Here is an 18,059-nt window from a genome sequence, read left to right on the forward strand (position 1 = left end):
ATTTAAGAAGTGGTATTTTTACATTCTGACTGCAAAAGCTGCCAACAAAGTTACTTAACAGTAGGTGTCTACAACGTGGACAGTATACAATACACATAAACAACGGACAGTAGGGACATGGACATAGAAAATCTATGTAGAATTGACGTAAGGCTGCCTGCAACTAATGATAATTTTTGCTAATTGGTTTGTTGATATTTTGTCGATGAAAATCGAATTCAGAAGAAACATTTAATTTCCACGCTGTTATTGAAAAACATGTTTCAAATTGACATTCACTGGTATGGTCTGTGTTTTCCAAAGTAAAATGATTTTTTTACTTAACAGTATGTAACATCTTGTTTTATTATTTATTGATTATTGTTAACTTTGTCAGGGCTACTGACGGTGTAGTGGTATACAGTAATCCCTCATTTAACGCGGATAAAGGAGTTCCAAAATCCACCCGCGATAAGTGAAATCCGTGAAGTACGGTCACCAACAAGGCAGGCTAACGAGTTAGCGGAAAGATGCTTATTCGCGATCGTGCTAACACGCAAAAACGGACTCCGACAGAAATGTAAACATTTGGAGCAATACTACATTGTCCTAAAGATTAGACACGTTTCCTCAATTTAGAAGTTTTATTTTGACTTTTAAATGTTTTTTTAATTTGGAAAAAAAATCCGCGATGTAGTGAAGCCGCGATAAACGAAACGCGAAGTAGCGAGGGATCACTGTACTCGTCTGAATTGGTACAGGCAGCGTTGGTTCGGTTCCCACTCAGTTATAAGTGAGTGTAAATTAAGTGATAAGTGAGTGACGAGTGAAAATTGTGGTCTAGCTCTCTATGTGTGCCTTGCACTACACTCCTGATCACACTTTAGTGTAGTAAATCAGTTGGGATATGCTCCAGCTCATCATGACCCGGAACTTGAAAAATAAACCAGTACAGAAAACAGATGGATGTTTACCTGTTATCAAGGCTCCGTGTTGACACTTGTGTCATCTCGAATGTGAAACGTGGGTGTCTGCGCATGCGGGTTGTGTCATGTTTCATGAATGAAAACACAACCAGGTCTGATGTGTCACAGTATATGCACACAAAATTGGACACAATATACTACATACCAGTGATTCCTAACCAGTGTCATGCCACTCAAGTCCAAACTTATGGCAAATCATTTATATTTATTGATCTATGCCTGTGATATATAGTGATAGGCAGAACACCTTTTGGCTTAAATCACATTTCTTAACTGTTTTGTGGTTTGTCGTGGAATCTCTTCCGATTTTGCTCAATAATGATTGGATTGGGTAACACTGCTGCAGGCATTCAATTGGAATTTGACCCATAGAGCAAATCAAGTCTCCAGATAGCGAACTTTGCCTTCAACCCAACGGTGCGGCTGAAGTGAAACTTCATACTTGTGTCCCGCCTTTCCAGCATTCCCTTACATACATTCAGGCGCCATCCCGCCTCCGTACAGCTGTGACACCACCTCGGAAAGCTGAGAAAATGCCATTTCTCGACTGTCGCTTGCACCGATCTTGAGCACTTGAACGACTTGAGTCGGTTGCAGTGCTCGTGGAAAAGACGTGCATGAGAATGAGTGTTGGTTGAGAAGAACATGAAACGTCACCCCATAAGCATGACCAGATGTGTGCGGCGTGCATGACTCACGGTGGTGAGTGCAGAAAGTTACCAACTGCAATCACGTTGTGCACTGGTGCAAACGTAATGGATCCCTAACCAACGTTGGCAATAAAAGTGGGAATGCAACAACTGTTTCCCGTGAGATTTCTTATTGGCGTGTCTCACACATGTACTGCACTCTTACATCGGAGTTCAGGGGTCGACACGGGAGGGATTAAGGGATCAAACACACCAGCGAGGCTACTATTGATTCAACCACAATGACGCCATGCATGCACAATAATGTCGTGCATATTACAATATGAGCGTTGTATCGGCGCTCCCGCTAATCGGAAAGGCGAAATGCGGGAATATGAGCAGCAATGCAAGCACTTACTTCCCGATCACCTCGCAGAGCTCGTACACATCTTCGAAGAGAATGTCGTCGTCCGCCATAGTCCCAGTTCCACCGGGAAGGTGCAAATCCCAATGCTGGTTAAGACTCCAAACAGTCGGGGGAAAAGGGCCACGACCACCAGGTGACCGTTGACAGGAATGACTGACAAACGTCGCCCGCGCCCAGATGCGGTGGAGTTGTTGGATAATTCCCGGTTAACGTCCGTGGAAGCTCCCCCGACCACCCCCGGCTCCCCCTCTAGAATTCCGCTGCGTTGTTGGGTACGAAGCGGCGCAGGGGGAGCTCGGTAATCCCGGTGTGGGAGACCACTAGTCCGGCCCCGCCTTTCCCAGTTTTCCCGATATGCACACTCCGAAGTGAGAAAGCAAATGACTTGAGCCTCAGCCTTAGAATAAGTCCAGCCGGCAGTTCGCGTCCACTTTAATTTGTGTCCAGGTGGGTTTACGCTGATCTTCACATCCCGAGAAGCCGCCGATTGACAACCTTCGTAACCACCGGGATATGTCTGCACACCGCCGATCACCTCTCCTGCAAAGCCTAAATTGTCCGGGAACAATCTCAAAGCGTCTGGTTGTCTCACATCGCCCTTTCCCTCACTCCACTTCGCCGGGTTTGTGTTTTCTTCCCCACGTCAATGTCTTCCGTTCAGCTCTACGGAGCGTGAATCCAGAAAGCCAAGCCCCGCCCACCGCACAAATGCTTCTGAAACTACTCCCCGTCGTCTTCCATGTTGGCTCAAAAAGGATTCCCAGAGTTCCTTGAGGCCTCGTGAAACAGTTAGAAGCTGAGCCAACATGGCGACGCGACGAACCGGCGGAGGCTAACGATCTGCAGTTTCCTCACGACTTTTTCATTGGTTGGGAAGTCCTAGCGTCGTAGGCTTGCAAATAACCTCGCCATTCAAATAAATAATAAATCCTCGTTTTGAGTCTTAGCTATGACTTACTCTGAATGACAGTTTAATAGTTGCCTCTATATGTCACTGGCATATATAAATAAACAAAAACATATCATTTTAAATACATGCAATTTATAGATGAATTAAATGAAATTGGACAACTTCATGCAGCACCCTGATGATCTTTCATGGCACTCTATATGCCATGGCACCCTCAGTCGTTAAGGTGACAGTTGAGCAAGTGGTAAAACTGGTTTTCTGAATGAACCATTTATTTGGACCTTAACCAAGAAAGTTGCACAGCAACATTTAACTTCAAAGTCAGTCTACAGTCAGTCTGTCTAAGTATGTTTCAATGTGTTTGACTGAACCTAAACAAGTTAATTCCAGAGATAACAAGTTTATTCAAGAGATAAGATTTTTGTAACAAAAGCAAGCCAGTTTAATTGGCTGAGCTGCTAACAGGCATATTTTATATGTGGCAGTTTCATATTTTATGGTCTTCAGTGGGTTCAATACATTGCCAGATGATTGCCTAATTAATGTGGAGTGAATAATTGAACAGTTTGTAAACACAAGATGATGAATTTCTTATTTTATTCATGGAGTAAAACAGATGATTCTATATCATATATTTATTTATACAAGCCTCATAGGAGCTATGGTTGGTATTAATATATTGTAAAACACAACTGCCTGTATATTTTTGGGTGATGGATGTCAAACTGTTTATATCACCCTCAAAATAATTGTCTCTCTAAGTAGCACTACGATGAGCAACACTGAAGTACATATAGTAGGCCCACATGTTCATCAAAAACAAAGAAGTTGTATTTTAATTAAAAGGTACAATTAATATTTTTGTTAGCCACTGTAAACTGTGCACAATAACAATTTAATTAAAATGTGTTGCATGTAAAGTTACATAAAAAATTACATTAAAAAATGTCTAAATGACTCATTTCTAATTTTCTATTCCTAAACATTTAACTCAACTGAACTGTAACAGTACATCAAATTTACTAGAATGACTAAAGAGCAAGCCTCTATCCTATTTTGTGGAAGGCATTTTTTCCACAGGTATGTATAAAATATTAGTGTTGGGTTGTCTTTGAGTAATTGAGCAAAACATAATGGATAGTCTGCTGGTAAGACTACAGCCCACTATTTGATGATCAAATGAGCTCGTCTGCCCGCCATTAATCTCTGCAGCAGAAGAGTCAAACTGAAGCAATCATCATTGCCTTCTTAGTTAGATAGCAGGGAAATTTGCCATCTATCATAGCCTAACAGGTTGTAAGGCAAACAGCATCAGTCATCGGAATAACACCCATTGCTTGGCTGGGCTCATTTACAAATTATGCTAGTATGATAGCCTTTAGGCCTCCCATTTGTACCAAGACCAAAGCATTTCTTTTGCTATCTCCTCAATAAATTAGCCAAACCCTTAATGATTATTTTAGCTCTGTCTGAAATTCCACCACTTTATAAAATAAAATAAAAAAAACGTGTTGGAATTATGGTTGGCACTTCCTTTGAAATAATTCACCAATAGTGCCATTAGAGAAATGTCAGATTTTTTTCTCCTGGAAGCACAGTCATGGTGAAATGTCTTACACTGGAAGACTCCACTCGATAAAGTGTGTTTTTAGGATGCCAACCGCCTCTTGAGCTTTCCACAGAATCATACATGTCCAAACACCCCCTTTCAACGCACTCCCCGATAGAAGCCTATTTGGCTTAGGAATCACAACAATCAGGGCATCAGAGAAAATCTTATCTCTATCCGGCACACCATTTTCAACTCAGCCAGTGGGCCAATCTGCCCTGGGTGTGTGAGTGTGCGAGTGTGTGTGTGTCTCGCAGGAAGTAACATAACCAACCCAACTGACCAATGAAATCAAACAAACTGAGCCATATTGACTAACTAAAAAAAAAAAAAAAAACTCACCACCCAAGCAACTGACGAAAGAACTAAGTGACAGTGAGCGAAAAAAGTGAGACAATGCACAGAGTCAACCAACACAACAACCGAGCTGAACACGCAAGCAAGATGATTCAATGTGATTTTGTGTTGCACAGCTGTAATTTTGCAGCCTTTGAGGACGGTGTGAGTCAGTGGTGTCAACCTTCCACTAAGACCTATGAGACTCCTCGTGACGCCAAGCGCCATCCCGAGACGACTGGGGCTCTTTTCTCACTGGCAACGATTTGCCACTTTTACCGGTGTGGCCCACAGACCACTGTCACTGTGGCATGGGGGCAGGCCCTTGGGAGCACAATCCCAGCAAAATAAGGAAATTTTATTGGGCAAATGGGCAATAAATGTTGCTGCAAGGGTATCCTCATTACAAATGCTTCAAGTCTACCTCTGAAGGTTTCCCGTTGAGGTCTTGCTGGGGAAGGTAGTCATAATGTCGTATTTGGTCAATGTCTGGGGTCACCTTGTTTGGCATGCTCAAACTTGGACAATAGATAGATAGATAGATAGATAGATAGATAGATAGATAGATAGATAGATAGATAGATAGATAGATAGATAGATAGATAGATAGATAGATAGATAGATAGATAGATAGATAGATAGATAGATAGATAGATAGATAGATAGATAGATAGATAGATAGATAGATAGATAGATAGATCATTTTTCTGTCCAGTCTTGTATTATTAGGTATTATAAACTTTCTCCCTCTTGTTGCATTTTTTTTTTTTTTTTTTGAGCAGCCATACGTTGAAATTCATCTTATCGCAATTCGCTCTGCGGACTCAAATTTACTACGTATTAAGTTCCATGTGACTGAGAGAAGCTCCTTTTTATCATGACTTATACTCAAGCTGTTTTCAGATAACACATGAGATTTACATAGATTTAAAAGTTTCTACATTCTCATCTTTACTTGATCATAAATTGAATTACACCTCATTTAATTCCCACTTTCACACTCGGATTTACTTGTTTTTTTATTTACTGGAAAATTAGTTGTTTTTTGTTATTGAGTATACAAAATAAGAACATTTACAAAGAAACAAAGAATGCTTTGTGACAACCCCCTTGAATAAGAACATTTACGAAGAAACAAAGAACTCAACACCTGTATGCTTTATGATGACCCCCTTGTAGCGATTGTGACGTGTGTGATGCATGTAGCTGACGAGCGCAGCCTGCCTCGGGCTTGTCGCAGGCGTACTGACCGTCCTTCATCTTGTTTTCTCCAGTTGCGACTCTCAGTGAGGTGAAAAATTTTCCCCCCCGTTGCAATTGCTCCGATCCTCAATGAGCATGTGGATGGGACTCAATTGGTATCTGCTCATGATTGGGTTATATAGTACATGCGGTTCAGGTAAGCATGTCCTCAATGTTATCCATGACAAAAAATACATACACAGCTAAACACGTTTTTGTCATAAGTGGTCTAAATGTCATTAATGTATCATATTAATGTAAGAAATAATTTCAGAAATATTTATAATAATAATAATGAAGGGGCCAAAGGGACCAAAGGGACAATGGTCGTCGTCTCCCTTGACAGAATTGTGCAGTTGGTTGCAATGCCCCCAATGAAGAGCATAAAGAGCAAAAACATGCATCAGTGTGCTCTGAGCTGTTCTTCTGATCCCCAAATTGTGCCGTCAGCAGACAAGTGTGGTCCAGGCTGGCTCGAGTATAACTCCAGCTGCTACAAAAAAGGGGACGGCCCCAACGGTTGGCTGGGGGCCCGGCACCACTGCACTTGGGAGGGCGGTGACCTGGTCTCCATCAACTCCTCACACGAGGAGCAATTTGTGAAGCGCACCATGGGCAACAATACCCCGTTCTGGCTGGGACAAACCAACTACGTGAGACACAAGCGCAAACAGCCGTGGACTCTGTTGCGACAACTAGCATTGTTTTTTTCCCCCAGTACTGCAAAGACATCTCGTGTTACTACCAAGGCGGATACCAGTCGATGATATGGTCCGATGGCCAGGACGATACATACGGGAACTGGGATATAAATTCACTCAGAGGGTAAGAAGTCCCAACTTTGCATGCTTTAATTTTCTGGTGGGCACATGTCCATTTTGAAGACAGCCATTCCAGGAAAAAAAACAAAATAGCACAATCTTCCAGTTTGGCGCGTCTTTTGTTGTATGTCTCGCTTTACACCTTTTCTCCCGACAGGAGCAGTGAGCCGATGTGTGCCTACGTCGTCCAAGGGGCTAGGAGCCAGTCTGACGTGTGGCGCGCTGGATCCTGCGGTTCCTCCTTGGCCTACCTGTGCAAACGACCGCTGCGTAAGCCTGCATGTCCGTCGTTGAAAGGAGAAAAAAATGCATCTATTTGTGCAGGATGCTCGGCTGGACAGTGGTGTTCCCCCATAAGCGATGGTTACGTTTTCAAAGCAGTGTTAAGTGAGTTGGTAGCACCCTTTTTTCCACCTTCATCATCTGTCAGTTTCCTACTTAATGTTTTTCTTTGTGTCCTCAGCTTCCCAGTGTGACAATGACAGCTTCTTGTATAATGGTTATTGTTATCATTATGAACAAAAGGTGAACAAAAGTTGGGAGGATGCCGAAACGTTCTGTCAAGCCCGCGGAGGCCACCTGGCCAGCTTTCACTCAAAGGCAGAGGGCCAATTCTTGTATGGTGAGCACCAAGAGGATTCACAGTAATCATCAGTCACACAAAGATGGCATCATTTGCCTGAAGCTCTTCTTGCCCTGAAGCTCTTGTTCTCTTTTCCTCAAGATCACAGCACTTCGGTTCATTGGGTGGGACACAAGAAGAAGAATGACAATGACTGGAGAACCAACAAAAACAGTGACGGAACAATTTATGTAAGTGATATGCTTAATGCCATTGAAAAAGTCATTTTGCATGAGCTGAGTTGGCAGGTTGCTGGATAGGTTCCAGGGAAGACTACAGCCATCCGACGCACAATGTTTTAAGGCATCAAGCAGCCATTTACCAAGTATTGTCGCCATGACCTCTCATCTTAGACAGTTTTTATCGTCAGGTGAGGTGGCAATTAGGATGTCCAGGAATATATGGTGGCTCTGATCTTTACGTCTTCAGGGTTAGTTGCATTGTGCATGTTTTTTCCTAGTAGAGACAAATAGGTTGAGAACATGTCAGGAAGGGCACAACTTGCTTCATGTTTTTGGAATGTTCAGAGTACTTTGACAACATGAAACTGATACCCAATATGAAACAAAAAAGCCACCAATTGGGTGATGGCGGAGGAACCGCGGCAGGAACCCGAGCAGACCAAATGCAGTTGGGTAATTCTCATCCAAAATGTCACCCGCAGGACTACGGCCTTGAAATTGAGGACTACAAATTGGGTGAATGTACAGTTGGGCTATTAAATGGAGCGATTGGTGTCAACCAGGACTGCTCCATTCATCTGCCATTTTTCTGCAAGAGAGGTGCAAAAATCCCGAACTCTCCCTTTGGATGTCACACATTTGCTTATATTTGCTTCACTCCCTTTCCCTGCAGCCAAGTGCAGAGGGCCTCCAAAGATACCATCACTTGACATACCGGGTAGGTGGGCAGGCGTCTTCCACTGCCGCCATTGACACACCTCTCAAGCTCCGTCTCACTAAAGGCTGGACTCACAAATGCGGCTGGTGGTTGGACAACCCCTACAATGACTTCTGCTACCTGATCAACCACACGGCCATGGAGCTCTGGAAGGAGGCAGAAGACGCCTGCCAAAGCTTTGGAGGGAACCTGCTCAGCATCGCGGACTCGAACGAACAATCCTTCATAAACGGTAGGCGGCCATGAATTAAACTATATCAGCCACAACATCAAACCAAACGACAAGCTCAAGTAAAATGACATGTAGTAGATATGGTAGGTACTCACAAAGGTGAATAGGTCAGGGGTCAGGACAAAGACCTGATTGTAGCAGGACAGCACACATTAAGGTCACACAGGCGGCAGCGGTGGTGAAGACACAAATGAGGCAAAAGGTTTGAAGACTTCAACATAGCTTGGCAAAACTATCTGGACGCATTGTTCAGTTTCGAACCGGATTAAAACTCGCTAGCTTGAGACAAAGGAGAGAGCATCACAACCCCTCTTAGCTGTGCAGGAGTTGTCTCTGCTTATTTTTAACCAAGTTTTATTGAACATGTCTTGTTCCATTCATAGAACAAAGGGTATTTAAACATGTGAAAGAAGAAAAGCCAAAGGGAATTTTTAATAAATTCAAAACAAGAACTTAAAGCAGATTGCCTGCAGAAATGTCATGAGTCGGAATGTCATTTGGTACATTCGATCGAAAAAAGGATTTTCCGAATCAAATTGTCTTTTTGGTGACACCCCTACTATAGATAAAAAAAGCACCTGCCATATAGCGTATGTTTCTGTGAACAGTTGTACATGTTTAGCGATGTTCGGATTCATGGGAAATAGATTTTAACTGCTTAAAATAAACATGCATCCATGTACAAAATAAAAGAATCGAGTCAATATTTTAGCCAAAGGGTTTTCTACTCAACCAGCAGGTAAGGCACACATGCTCGAGTGTTTCCTTGCTTGAGTTGGGCAAACAACTGTGGTAGGCTGCTGAAGGTACCGTATTTTCCGCGAAGGCGCACCTAAGAACCTCAAATTTTCTCAAAAGCCGACAGTGCGCCTTATCAGGTGCGCCTTATATATGGACCAGTTTTGAGCCAATACAGCAGGCGTTTCCAAAGTCTGGCCCGTGGGCCAAATATATCTTCCGAAGAACGTTCAAATGTTAAAAGAAACTGGGCATCACGGTTTTAGGAAATTTAATCGAATAAAAATCTGGAACTGAAATTGAACATTAAATGGTATCTTGGTCAACATCCCTCTTTATCCATGTTCTTTGATCCAAAAGGTATCATCAAGACCCTGACGAATGTTGACTTAATATGGTTGGGCGCTAAAATCCCATTGGATGAATTCTCCAAGTGGAGTGATGGATCACAGGTCACTTACGTTAACTTGAAGAACCAAGGTCGGTCTGAAAGCATGTCTGATGTTTGTCGGCTGCTGTCTAGAGGAGCGCTGAGAACTTGTCTCCCTCCAGTTCGAAGTCGATCCACTTCGAGGAATTGTCTTATGTTAAAAGGCAGCTGCGAGTGGACATTCAACTCTTGCCTCTACCAGAGAGGCTACATCTGCAAGAGAATAGGACAAGGAAAAGGTAAGATGAGACACTCCAGCGACGGTAATCAAGCATTGACGTCCATCTTTGCCTTTCCTCTTGCAGGAGTGAAACAATCTTTGGCTTCTGACAGCGGTAAGTTGCCTGGAAGTGAAATTTTGTGCTACAAAAATTATGACATGCGTCTCACAATACACCGTTTTGGCCCGAATAGAAGATGTTGTTTGCATTGAAATAAGACTGAAAAAGTGGGGGTCGTCTTATATTCGGAGTAGCCATTATACCGATTTTCACTTGTGCGCAGCGGTAAATTAAAGGTTGCTGGTATCGACTATGTTGCTGTGATCGTGTGTGTCTTTGACACAAAGTAAGTATATACATTTCATTGTTACTACTGTCCACTGTTGTGCCGCCGTTTGTTTGAAGCTCCGGCGCGCTCCTTTAAATTTGCCTTGCATCGTACGAGTAGCCGTTACGCAGCAGCACGGCCAGCAAATGCATTTTGTGGTCTCGATCGATGACTTATGTTTGGTGTGTTGCCGAGAGTTGATTTATTTTTATTGCCAATAATTCAGTAAAGCAATCTGAACCACGTTTTCCCTCCTGTGTTCTGACCGACACCCAGGGGTGAAAAGAGCATAACCATCCGAGCCAACCCTCTACAGTGCTCAGGCTCCCCAACAATAGCGGTAGCAGTTATTTTATTGCAATGTTAGACTTCACTTTGATGGTTAATGCAGTTATTGCAATTTTGTTGTTTTATCACAGTAGATTGGTTTATTTACATTTCAAAAACCAAAAGCCATTCATTTACAAATGTGATTGCACTTTAGTTTACATATTTAAATGTTCAGATATTAAAATGTGATAGACAGTTTTTGCATGATTTGAATGAGGCAAAATAACATCCTTTTTCTCTCAAATATATTGTTATAATCATTTGTTTCAGATTTAATTGTTCAAAAAGTCTTTTTTCAAACTTGAGTCTTGAAAAAGAGGGGGTCGTCTTATATTCGGGCCAATACAATACATGACCCACCCAAAAAAAACGGTCGCACCATGCCAGCCAACAATCTATGCATTTTTTTTTCCCATCCTCAACTGATAAAGAGCACCTTAAATCCTCAGCCACATTTTATTGTTTTTGATGTTGACTCATCGTCTTGTATGCAGCGATGGTTATTTCTCAGGTGTGTTCTGTGAAGGTAAGTTTTCAAGAATCGTTGAAAAAATAAAAATGTTATTCATGCCATTGGGCTAACGTAACCAAGTCAAGCCCCGGACCTTTCAATTTGCCCAAGACACGAAAAAATGTGCAAGATAAATTTAGTTTGTCTGGCAAGGACAGAAACGGCCAAATTTGCTTTTGACAAAAGGGTGGACCCGCGAGCTGCCCCAATGGCGGCCCCTGAGGCCCACAAGAGCAAAACCGTGTGTGCTCTGATCTATCCACCTGATCCCCAAATTGTCTTTCAGCCAACCAGTGTGGTGCTGGGTGGGTTGTGTACGGCACCAGCTGCTACAAGAAGGTGGAGGCCCCCAATGGTTGGCTGGGGGCCCGACATCACTGTTTCTGGGAGGGCGGCGACCTGGTCTCCGTCAGCTCCTCAAGGGAGATGCGATTTGTGATGAAAACCATGGGCGAGGAGACCCCGTTCTTCTGGCTTGGACTCTCCAACCTGGTGAGGAGGAAGTGCAAGCGGCTGTGGACTTTGTAGCGACAACTGCCATTGTTTTTTTCCCCCAGAAATGCAATGTCTGGTGTCGCTTTGAAGGAGGCAAACAGCGCCTAACCTGGTCCAATGGCCTGAAAGTTTTTTACGAGAATATTACATATCATCATCCTTGGACGTAAGAAGTCCCAACTTTGCATACTTAGTCATGTGGGCACACATTAAGGTTCTGGAACCAATTCTGAAGACTGCCACTCAAGGAAAAACGACTGCAAAATCTTCAGTTTGGCCCGTTTTCTCCTGACAGATTCAATGTTTCATCCTGCGCCTACGTCAACCAAGGAGGAATAGGTCTGCCTGGCATGTGGAGGTCTGGTTCTTGCGGTTCCTCATTACCCTACATGTGCAAACGGCCACTGGGTAAGCCTGCACGTCTGTCTTCATGTTGCCGTTGAAAGGTGAAAAACGCTTTTTTTTTGTGCAGAATGCCCGGCTGGACAGGCGTGTACCCGCAAAGGCGATGGTTACGTGTTCAAAGCAGTGACAAGTAAGTTTGCACCATGTTTTTTTCTGCCTTCACCATCAAATGTTTTTTTTTGTGGCTTCAGCTTCTGACTGCAACGATGGCAACTTTGTGTATGGCAATCATTGCTATGCTTACGAGAAGATGTACAAAAGTTGGGAGGATGCCGAGAAGTTCTGTCTCACCCGGGGAGGCCACCTGGTCAGTGTCCATTCCAGGGAAGAGGCCAAATTTGTGCATGGTGAGCACCAAGAGGAACAGCCGTAGTCGTCAGTCCCACAAAGCTGCCCTCTCTTCAGAATCTCTTGTTCTTTTCCTCAAGATCACGCAAGGGGTTGGTATCCTTGGCTTGGACTAAGGAAAAACAACAATACATATGAGTGGAGTGACGGAACAGATTATGTAAGTGAAAATTTTTTAAGAGCTGGCGCGGTAATCAATAGCAACTCAGAGCAAATGCCGCTTGAGGCTTCAACTTTTGGATTGTTTTAGGGGGTAAAGGACACAAAACATGTTGCGAATGATTGCGGAAGAAGGGCGGTGGTAAGCAAAGCAAGCATAACAACTTCATGTCGTCCGCAGGACTACAAAGAGTGGGAAGGAAAAAAATCTGTGAAGTGCGCATGCCCAACTTCTCGGGGGCTGTTGAATGACTGCCCCTGCACGGAAGAGCGACCATTTGTCTGCAAAACAGGTGTAAACATCCCAAGCGCTCCTTTGGATGGACGCGTCACACATTTGCTCATATTTGCTTCCCTCCCCCCATCCCTGCAGCCAAGCTCCGAAGCTTTCCACAGCTGCCACCATTAATTGGTCAAGCAGGTAGGTGGGTGGAAGTCCCACACTGCCGCCGCAGATATCCCGTCTGCACTGTTTTCAAGCGCTGTCTGCTCGCAGGCTGGACTGACAAATGTGGCTGGTGGCTGGACGGCCTCTCCGGCGACTTTTGCTACCTGGTTGACCGCTGGCCCAAGACCTGGCAGGAGGCGGAAAACGACTGCAACCGCCTCGGAGGGAACCTGCTCAGCATCAGAGACTTGCCCGAGCAGAACTTCCTACATGGTAGGCTAGTCATTTGCGTAAAACTAAACCGATGCCTTCCAATTCATTCACTGTATGGCACTGTAGGAAGATAAGAAAATAGATAATGAAGTACAAGTAAACCTGAGATATAAAATGCTAACACTATAGACACCCCTTTTCTGCCGTGCCCACCATTATAGCAAAATGAAGGCAGGAATGCATAATGTGAATGGCAAGATTTTCTTGGTTGTTTTTTTGTGTGGCATCATTTTTATTATTTTTGTTGCAGTATTGTTATCCAATGCGAAGTATTTTGTCACAGCTGTGCCAAACCCATTTGCATTCTGTGAGACGTTTTACAATCTTCCATGTTCTCCTTTGATCCAAAGGTTACACCAAGGCTCTGGCCATGGATGGTAATGCCTCTCTGTGGTTGGGTGCCAGAACCCCACTTAACGAAGATGACAGCGTGTGGACTGACAAATCACCGTGGAAGAAAATCAAAACGGTTGGAGGTCAGTCTGAAAGCGTGTCTGATGGAATTTGCAGAAAGGGTGGAGCGCTCAGGATCTCCTGTCTCCTTGCAGGTGACATGAACTCAAATCAAAGGTGTCTTTCCATGGTCACTGGCAGCGGTGACTGGAAGGTCGACAAGTGCGACAATAAGAAAGACTATATCTGCAAGAAAAAAGGTAAGGCGTGACACTCCACCGACTGTCATCCCGTTTTGACGACAACCTATGCCTTTCTTCTTGCAGGAGTGGCGAAGAAAATACCTTCATCGTCTTCTAAAGGTGGTAAGTCACCTGCAACTGAAAAGATGCGAGACAAAAATCATGACACATGTCTCACAATGACGACAACCTATGCCTTTCCTCTTGCAGGAGTGACGAAGAAAATACCTTCATCGTCTTCTAAAGGTGGTAAGTCACTTGCAACTGAAAAGATGCGAGACAAAAATCACGACACGTGTCTCACAATGTACAAGTGTGCCTTATAAGGTACGTTTTCGGGAATCATTCAAAAATGAAAACCAAGTCTAGGCCTGGACCTTCCAATTTGGTTGACACAAGACAAAATGTGCAAGAAAGTTCTGCTTTGTCCAGACACAATGGTGGACTTGCACCAGTGGCGCTGCCATTGTGGAACTGCACAAAGAACAAAAAACACATGTGTTCTGATCTGTCTGCCTGATCCACAAATAGTGACTTCAGCCAACCGGTGTGATCTTGGGTGGCTTGGGCACGGCGCCTATTGCTACAAGAAGGTGCAGGCCCCCAACGGTTGGCTGGGGGCCTGGTATCATTGTGTCTGGGAGGGCGGCGACTTGGTCTCCATTACCTCCTCAGCCGAGGAACAATTTGTGAAGGACATCATGGGCGAGAAGACACCGTTCTGGCTGGGACTCTCCAACCTGGTGAGACGGAAGCGCAAGCGGCTGTAGACTCTTTCGTGAAAACTGGCAATGCCCCCCCTCTCCCCCCAGATATGCGACAACATTTGGTGTCGCTTCAAAGGCGGAAGCCAGAAGTGGTCCGATGGCCAGAGGAGGTCACACACCAACTGGGCTTTAAATCATACTGAAATGTAAGAAGTCTTTGCATGTTTTAATTGTCAGGAGGACACGCTTTAACGTCCTGGAACTGACTTCCAAAAAGGTTTCTGCTGCCGTTTTATTGGAAAGGAGGGAAAACCCTCCCGTTTGTCCCTTTTTTGGCTGTGTCTCACTTTTCTCGACAGAACCAACGTTACTTCCTGCGCCTACGTCAACAAAGGGGCTTGGAGTCAGCCTGGCAAGTGGCGCTCTGGATCCTGCGGTTCCTCCTTGGCCTACGTGTGCAAACGTCCGCTGAGTAGGCCTACACGTCCGTCGTCACGTTGCTCTTGAAAGAAGAAAAGTGCAACCGCATATTTTTGTGCAGGGTGCTTGGGTAGAACGAGGTGTTACCCCAAAGGCGACAGTTACATGTTCAAAGCAGTGGCAAGTGAGTTTGCAGCATGCTTTTTTCCGCCGTCATCGTTTCCTCCTAAATGCATTTTTTGTGGTTTCAGCTTCTGACTGCAACGATGGCAACTTCCTGTATGGCGATCATTGCTATAATTACCAGAAGATGTACAAAAGTTGGGAGGAAGCTGAGGGGTTCTGTGCCGCGCAGGGAGGCCACCTGGCCAGCGTCCACTCCAAAGAAGAGGCCCAATTTGTGTATGGTGAGTACGAAGAGGAACCGCCGCAGTCGTCAGTCCCACAAAGCTGCCATCATTTGGCTGAAGCTCTTGTTCTCTTTATTTTACTGAAGATCACTCTCAAAGTCAACGTTCGTCTTTTGTGGGACTCAAGAATACGACGACTGACTACGAATGGAGTGATGGAACAGCTTTCGTAAGTAAAATGCTTAAAGCCTCATTTCGTACTAACTGAACTAGAAAAGTCCAAATTTGAGCAGAACAACATTTTGTTGAATTATCAGGAAAAAAAAAAGGCCTGAATTGTCATAATGTGGCAAGAATGCAAACATTTCATTGGAAGGTGGAGGGTAAACGACCTAGAACCTCGTTGCGAGCAATTACGGAGGAAGAGCGGTGGGAAGCAAAGCAAGCATAACATGTTCATGTCGTTCGCAGGACTACAAAGAGTGGGAAGAGAACACCACAAAGAACACCGCTGGGAAATGTGCATTCCCAAATTCTGTTGGGCAGATCAGTGCGTGCCCCTGCACAGAAGAGCGTCCATTCGTCTGTAAAACAGGTGCAACATCACGAGCGCCCCTTTTGGATTCTCAAGTACTTGCTTATATTCGCTACCCTCTCCTTCTCTGTAGCTAAACTCAGAGGGCCTCAACAGCTGCCACCATTAGTTGGCCAACTGGGTAGGTGGGCAGGCGTCTTCCACTGCCGCCGCCGTTGACACACCTCTCAAGTACTGTCTCACTCACAGGCTGGACTAGCAAATGCGGCTGGTGGTTGGACGTCTCCTCCACTGATTTGTGCTACCTGATCGCCCACCAGGCCATGGTGACCTGGATGGAGGCGAAATACGCCTGCGAATACTTTGGAGGGAACCTGCTCAGCATCGCCAACTCTTCCGAGCAGACCATCATACATGGTAGGCAGCCTTCCAATGGCTTTCCAATAAGTTTGTCGTATAAGTGTCCCATGGTTCCTATCACACAGTCCTTAGCGCTATTCAGTACCAACACACGGGGCTGCTTTTGGCTTGCTGCCTTCATTCTTTGTGATCAAAACCTCCAAGTTATGTGGTCAAAGAGTGGAGCTGCCATTTTTTTGGTTGGAATGAGAAACCTGCGTTAAATCAAAAGCTTTCTGTCTTGCCTCAGCTGCTTCTGCACCACGACAGACCTTTAGAGAATTTTGCTCTAGCACAAGGCTCATGGCGCAATGAGTGGTTTAGTAAAGTGTGCCTCTGGAGGATATTTCCAACTGTTGTTTCATGTTTGCCTCGGGTCCAAAGTTTACATCAAGGCTCTGGCAATTAAGTCATCGCTGTGGTTGGGCGCCAATCCCGCCATCACTCAAGATAACACCAAATGGATTGACGGAACCCCGTTCACTTACTCCAGATGGAGTGCAGGTCGGTCTGAACGCATGCTCGTTGGCCGCTGTTTAGAGGAGCGCTTAGATCTTGTCTCCCTCCAGGTAAAGGGGGGAAATGTCTTTCCTTTATCACTGGCAGCGGCAACTGGAAACCTGACACTTGCGACAACCAGCGAGGCTACATCTGCAAGAAAAGAGGATATGGAAAAAGTAAGATGAGACACTCCAGCGACGGTCATCACATGTTGACGTCCGTCTTTACCTTTCCTTTTGCAGGATGGACGTCTTCTACTGGCAGTAATTCACCTGTAACTGAATTGTTTGGTTCAGACTAAAAAGGTACTTAATTTTTATCGTTTGATACGGTTCCCATTCATACATTTTGATACGGTTCCCATTCATACATTTTGCAAGTGAAGTATATTTTGTAAACCAGGGTGACCAGACGTCCTCTTTTCCCTGGACATGTCCTACTTTTGAGCCCCGTCCGGCATTTTGTTGGGACTGCCTCAAACATAATACATGTACATTGTCAATGGAATTGTCACTCCGTTCCATTTCACTCAATTCCAGATTTTTCTGTATCACGTTCAAATTCCTGTGCTTTCGCTAGGGTCGTGATCCTTAGGAAGCTGAGTGCTTGACATGCAAGGCAAATAAAGGTGCCAATGCACCCTGCAAGAGGAGGACTGAAGAGGAGCCCTTTTTTTTTTTCTTCAAATGCAGCACCGATGGCCGTATTTCTTTATTTTACTTAGTGTACCACTTAAAAAGTAAAAAATGTAAGCGTACACGTTTTTGCTAATGGAAATATGTTTAGGTTATTGTATATATGTTTTGTGTTATTCGGGCCAAGGTTAGGTTATTGTATATATGTTTTGTGTTATTCGGGCTAATAAATAACAATTACTATACACACACACCATGTCATTTGTGTCGTAACTTGACTCACCCCCCCCCCCAAAAAAAAAACCCTTCAATAAATAATCACACCCCCTCAGAAAAAAAGTGTCCTCTTTTTCAGAAACCCAAATCTGGTCACCCTATGTAAACACATCTACACTTGTTCTTTATGCGAGGCCCTTGGCCCATTTTAGGTTTTGGAGTACTACCTACAATTAGCCCGGTGGCAGAGTTTAGAGCAGAAGTTGTTCTATTTTTCATGTGGAGAGTCAACTTTCCCACCCCAAGAGGCTGTATGATAAGTATTGCGTGTGGAATTCATCT

The 18,059-nt window shown here is 44.4% G+C and overlaps 2 protein-coding genes across 23 annotated transcripts in view; one reads left to right on the forward strand and one right to left on the reverse strand.

Moving 5' to 3' along the window:
* caska (calcium/calmodulin-dependent serine protein kinase a) overlaps positions 1 to 2,714 on the reverse strand; it is a 57,223-nt gene extending 54,509 nt beyond the window's left edge. For 14 of the 20 annotated variants that reach the window (XM_088382881.1, XM_088382872.1, XM_088382878.1 and 11 more), the window contains exon 1: positions 2,013 to 2,712. In XM_088382881.1, the coding sequence (XP_088239007.1) occupies positions 2,013 to 2,071 (59 nt within the window). In that variant the 5' untranslated portion in view covers positions 2,072 to 2,712. Of the gene's footprint in view, positions 1 to 2,012 lie in introns of all 20 variants that reach the window. The other 6 variants (XM_088382867.1, XM_088382868.1, XM_088382860.1 and 3 more) reach the window with 3 other exon arrangements.
* Positions 2,715 to 6,062: 3,348 nt separating this feature from the next.
* LOC148394079 (secretory phospholipase A2 receptor-like) lies at positions 6,063 to 17,752 on the forward strand. Of its 3 annotated transcripts, none has more exons than XM_088383520.1 (38): positions 6,063 to 6,275; positions 6,569 to 6,771; positions 6,837 to 6,943; positions 7,097 to 7,326; positions 7,403 to 7,561; positions 7,664 to 7,752; positions 8,226 to 8,343; positions 8,417 to 8,461; positions 8,526 to 8,693; positions 9,792 to 9,911; positions 9,984 to 10,100; positions 10,167 to 10,196; positions 11,538 to 11,743; positions 11,809 to 11,912; positions 12,042 to 12,154; positions 12,219 to 12,281; positions 12,343 to 12,498; positions 12,580 to 12,659; positions 12,840 to 12,951; positions 13,032 to 13,079; positions 13,155 to 13,319; positions 13,670 to 13,795; positions 13,868 to 13,972; positions 14,039 to 14,077; positions 14,165 to 14,203; positions 14,486 to 14,697; positions 14,767 to 14,867; positions 15,021 to 15,133; positions 15,203 to 15,265; positions 15,333 to 15,488; positions 15,578 to 15,660; positions 15,903 to 16,026; positions 16,100 to 16,147; positions 16,216 to 16,383; positions 16,750 to 16,869; positions 16,935 to 17,042; positions 17,109 to 17,171; positions 17,446 to 17,752. In XM_088383520.1, the coding sequence occupies exons 1-37, from the start codon at positions 6,209 to 6,211 to the stop codon at positions 17,165 to 17,167; spliced, it is 4,164 nt and encodes a 1,387-aa protein (XP_088239646.1). In that variant the 5' UTR covers positions 6,063 to 6,208; the 3' UTR covers positions 17,168 to 17,171; positions 17,446 to 17,752. The 3 variants fall into 3 exon arrangements, with proteins under 3 accessions (XP_088239646.1, XP_088239647.1, XP_088239648.1); XM_088383521.1 differs by having other exon boundaries at positions 6,572 to 6,771; XM_088383522.1 differs by lacking the exon at positions 6,569 to 6,771 and having other exon boundaries at positions 6,064 to 6,275.
* The last annotated feature ends 307 nt before the right edge of the window (positions 17,753 to 18,059 follow it).

This window comes from Syngnathus floridae, chromosome 8 (genome assembly GCF_059516105.1).
Source record: "Syngnathus floridae isolate MCC-2025c chromosome 8, RoL_Sflo_1.0, whole genome shotgun sequence".
Classification (NCBI taxonomy): domain Eukaryota; kingdom Metazoa; phylum Chordata; class Actinopteri; order Syngnathiformes; family Syngnathidae; genus Syngnathus; species Syngnathus floridae.

What these genes read in the sequence shown, in the direction of transcription:
- LOC148394079 (XM_088383520.1), top strand. Translation starts at nt 6,209, where the DNA reads ATGAGCATGTGGATGGGACTCAATTGGTATCTGCTCATGATTGGGTTA. An exon ending in CGAACAATCCTTCATAAACG is followed by an intron (nt 8,694 to 9,791) that starts GTAGGCGGCCAT and finishes TTGATCCAAAAG; the next exon opens with GTATCATCAAGACCCTGACG. An exon ending in CGAGCAGAACTTCCTACATG is followed by an intron (nt 13,320 to 13,669) that starts GTAGGCTAGTCA and finishes TTTGATCCAAAG; the next exon opens with GTTACACCAAGGCTCTGGCC.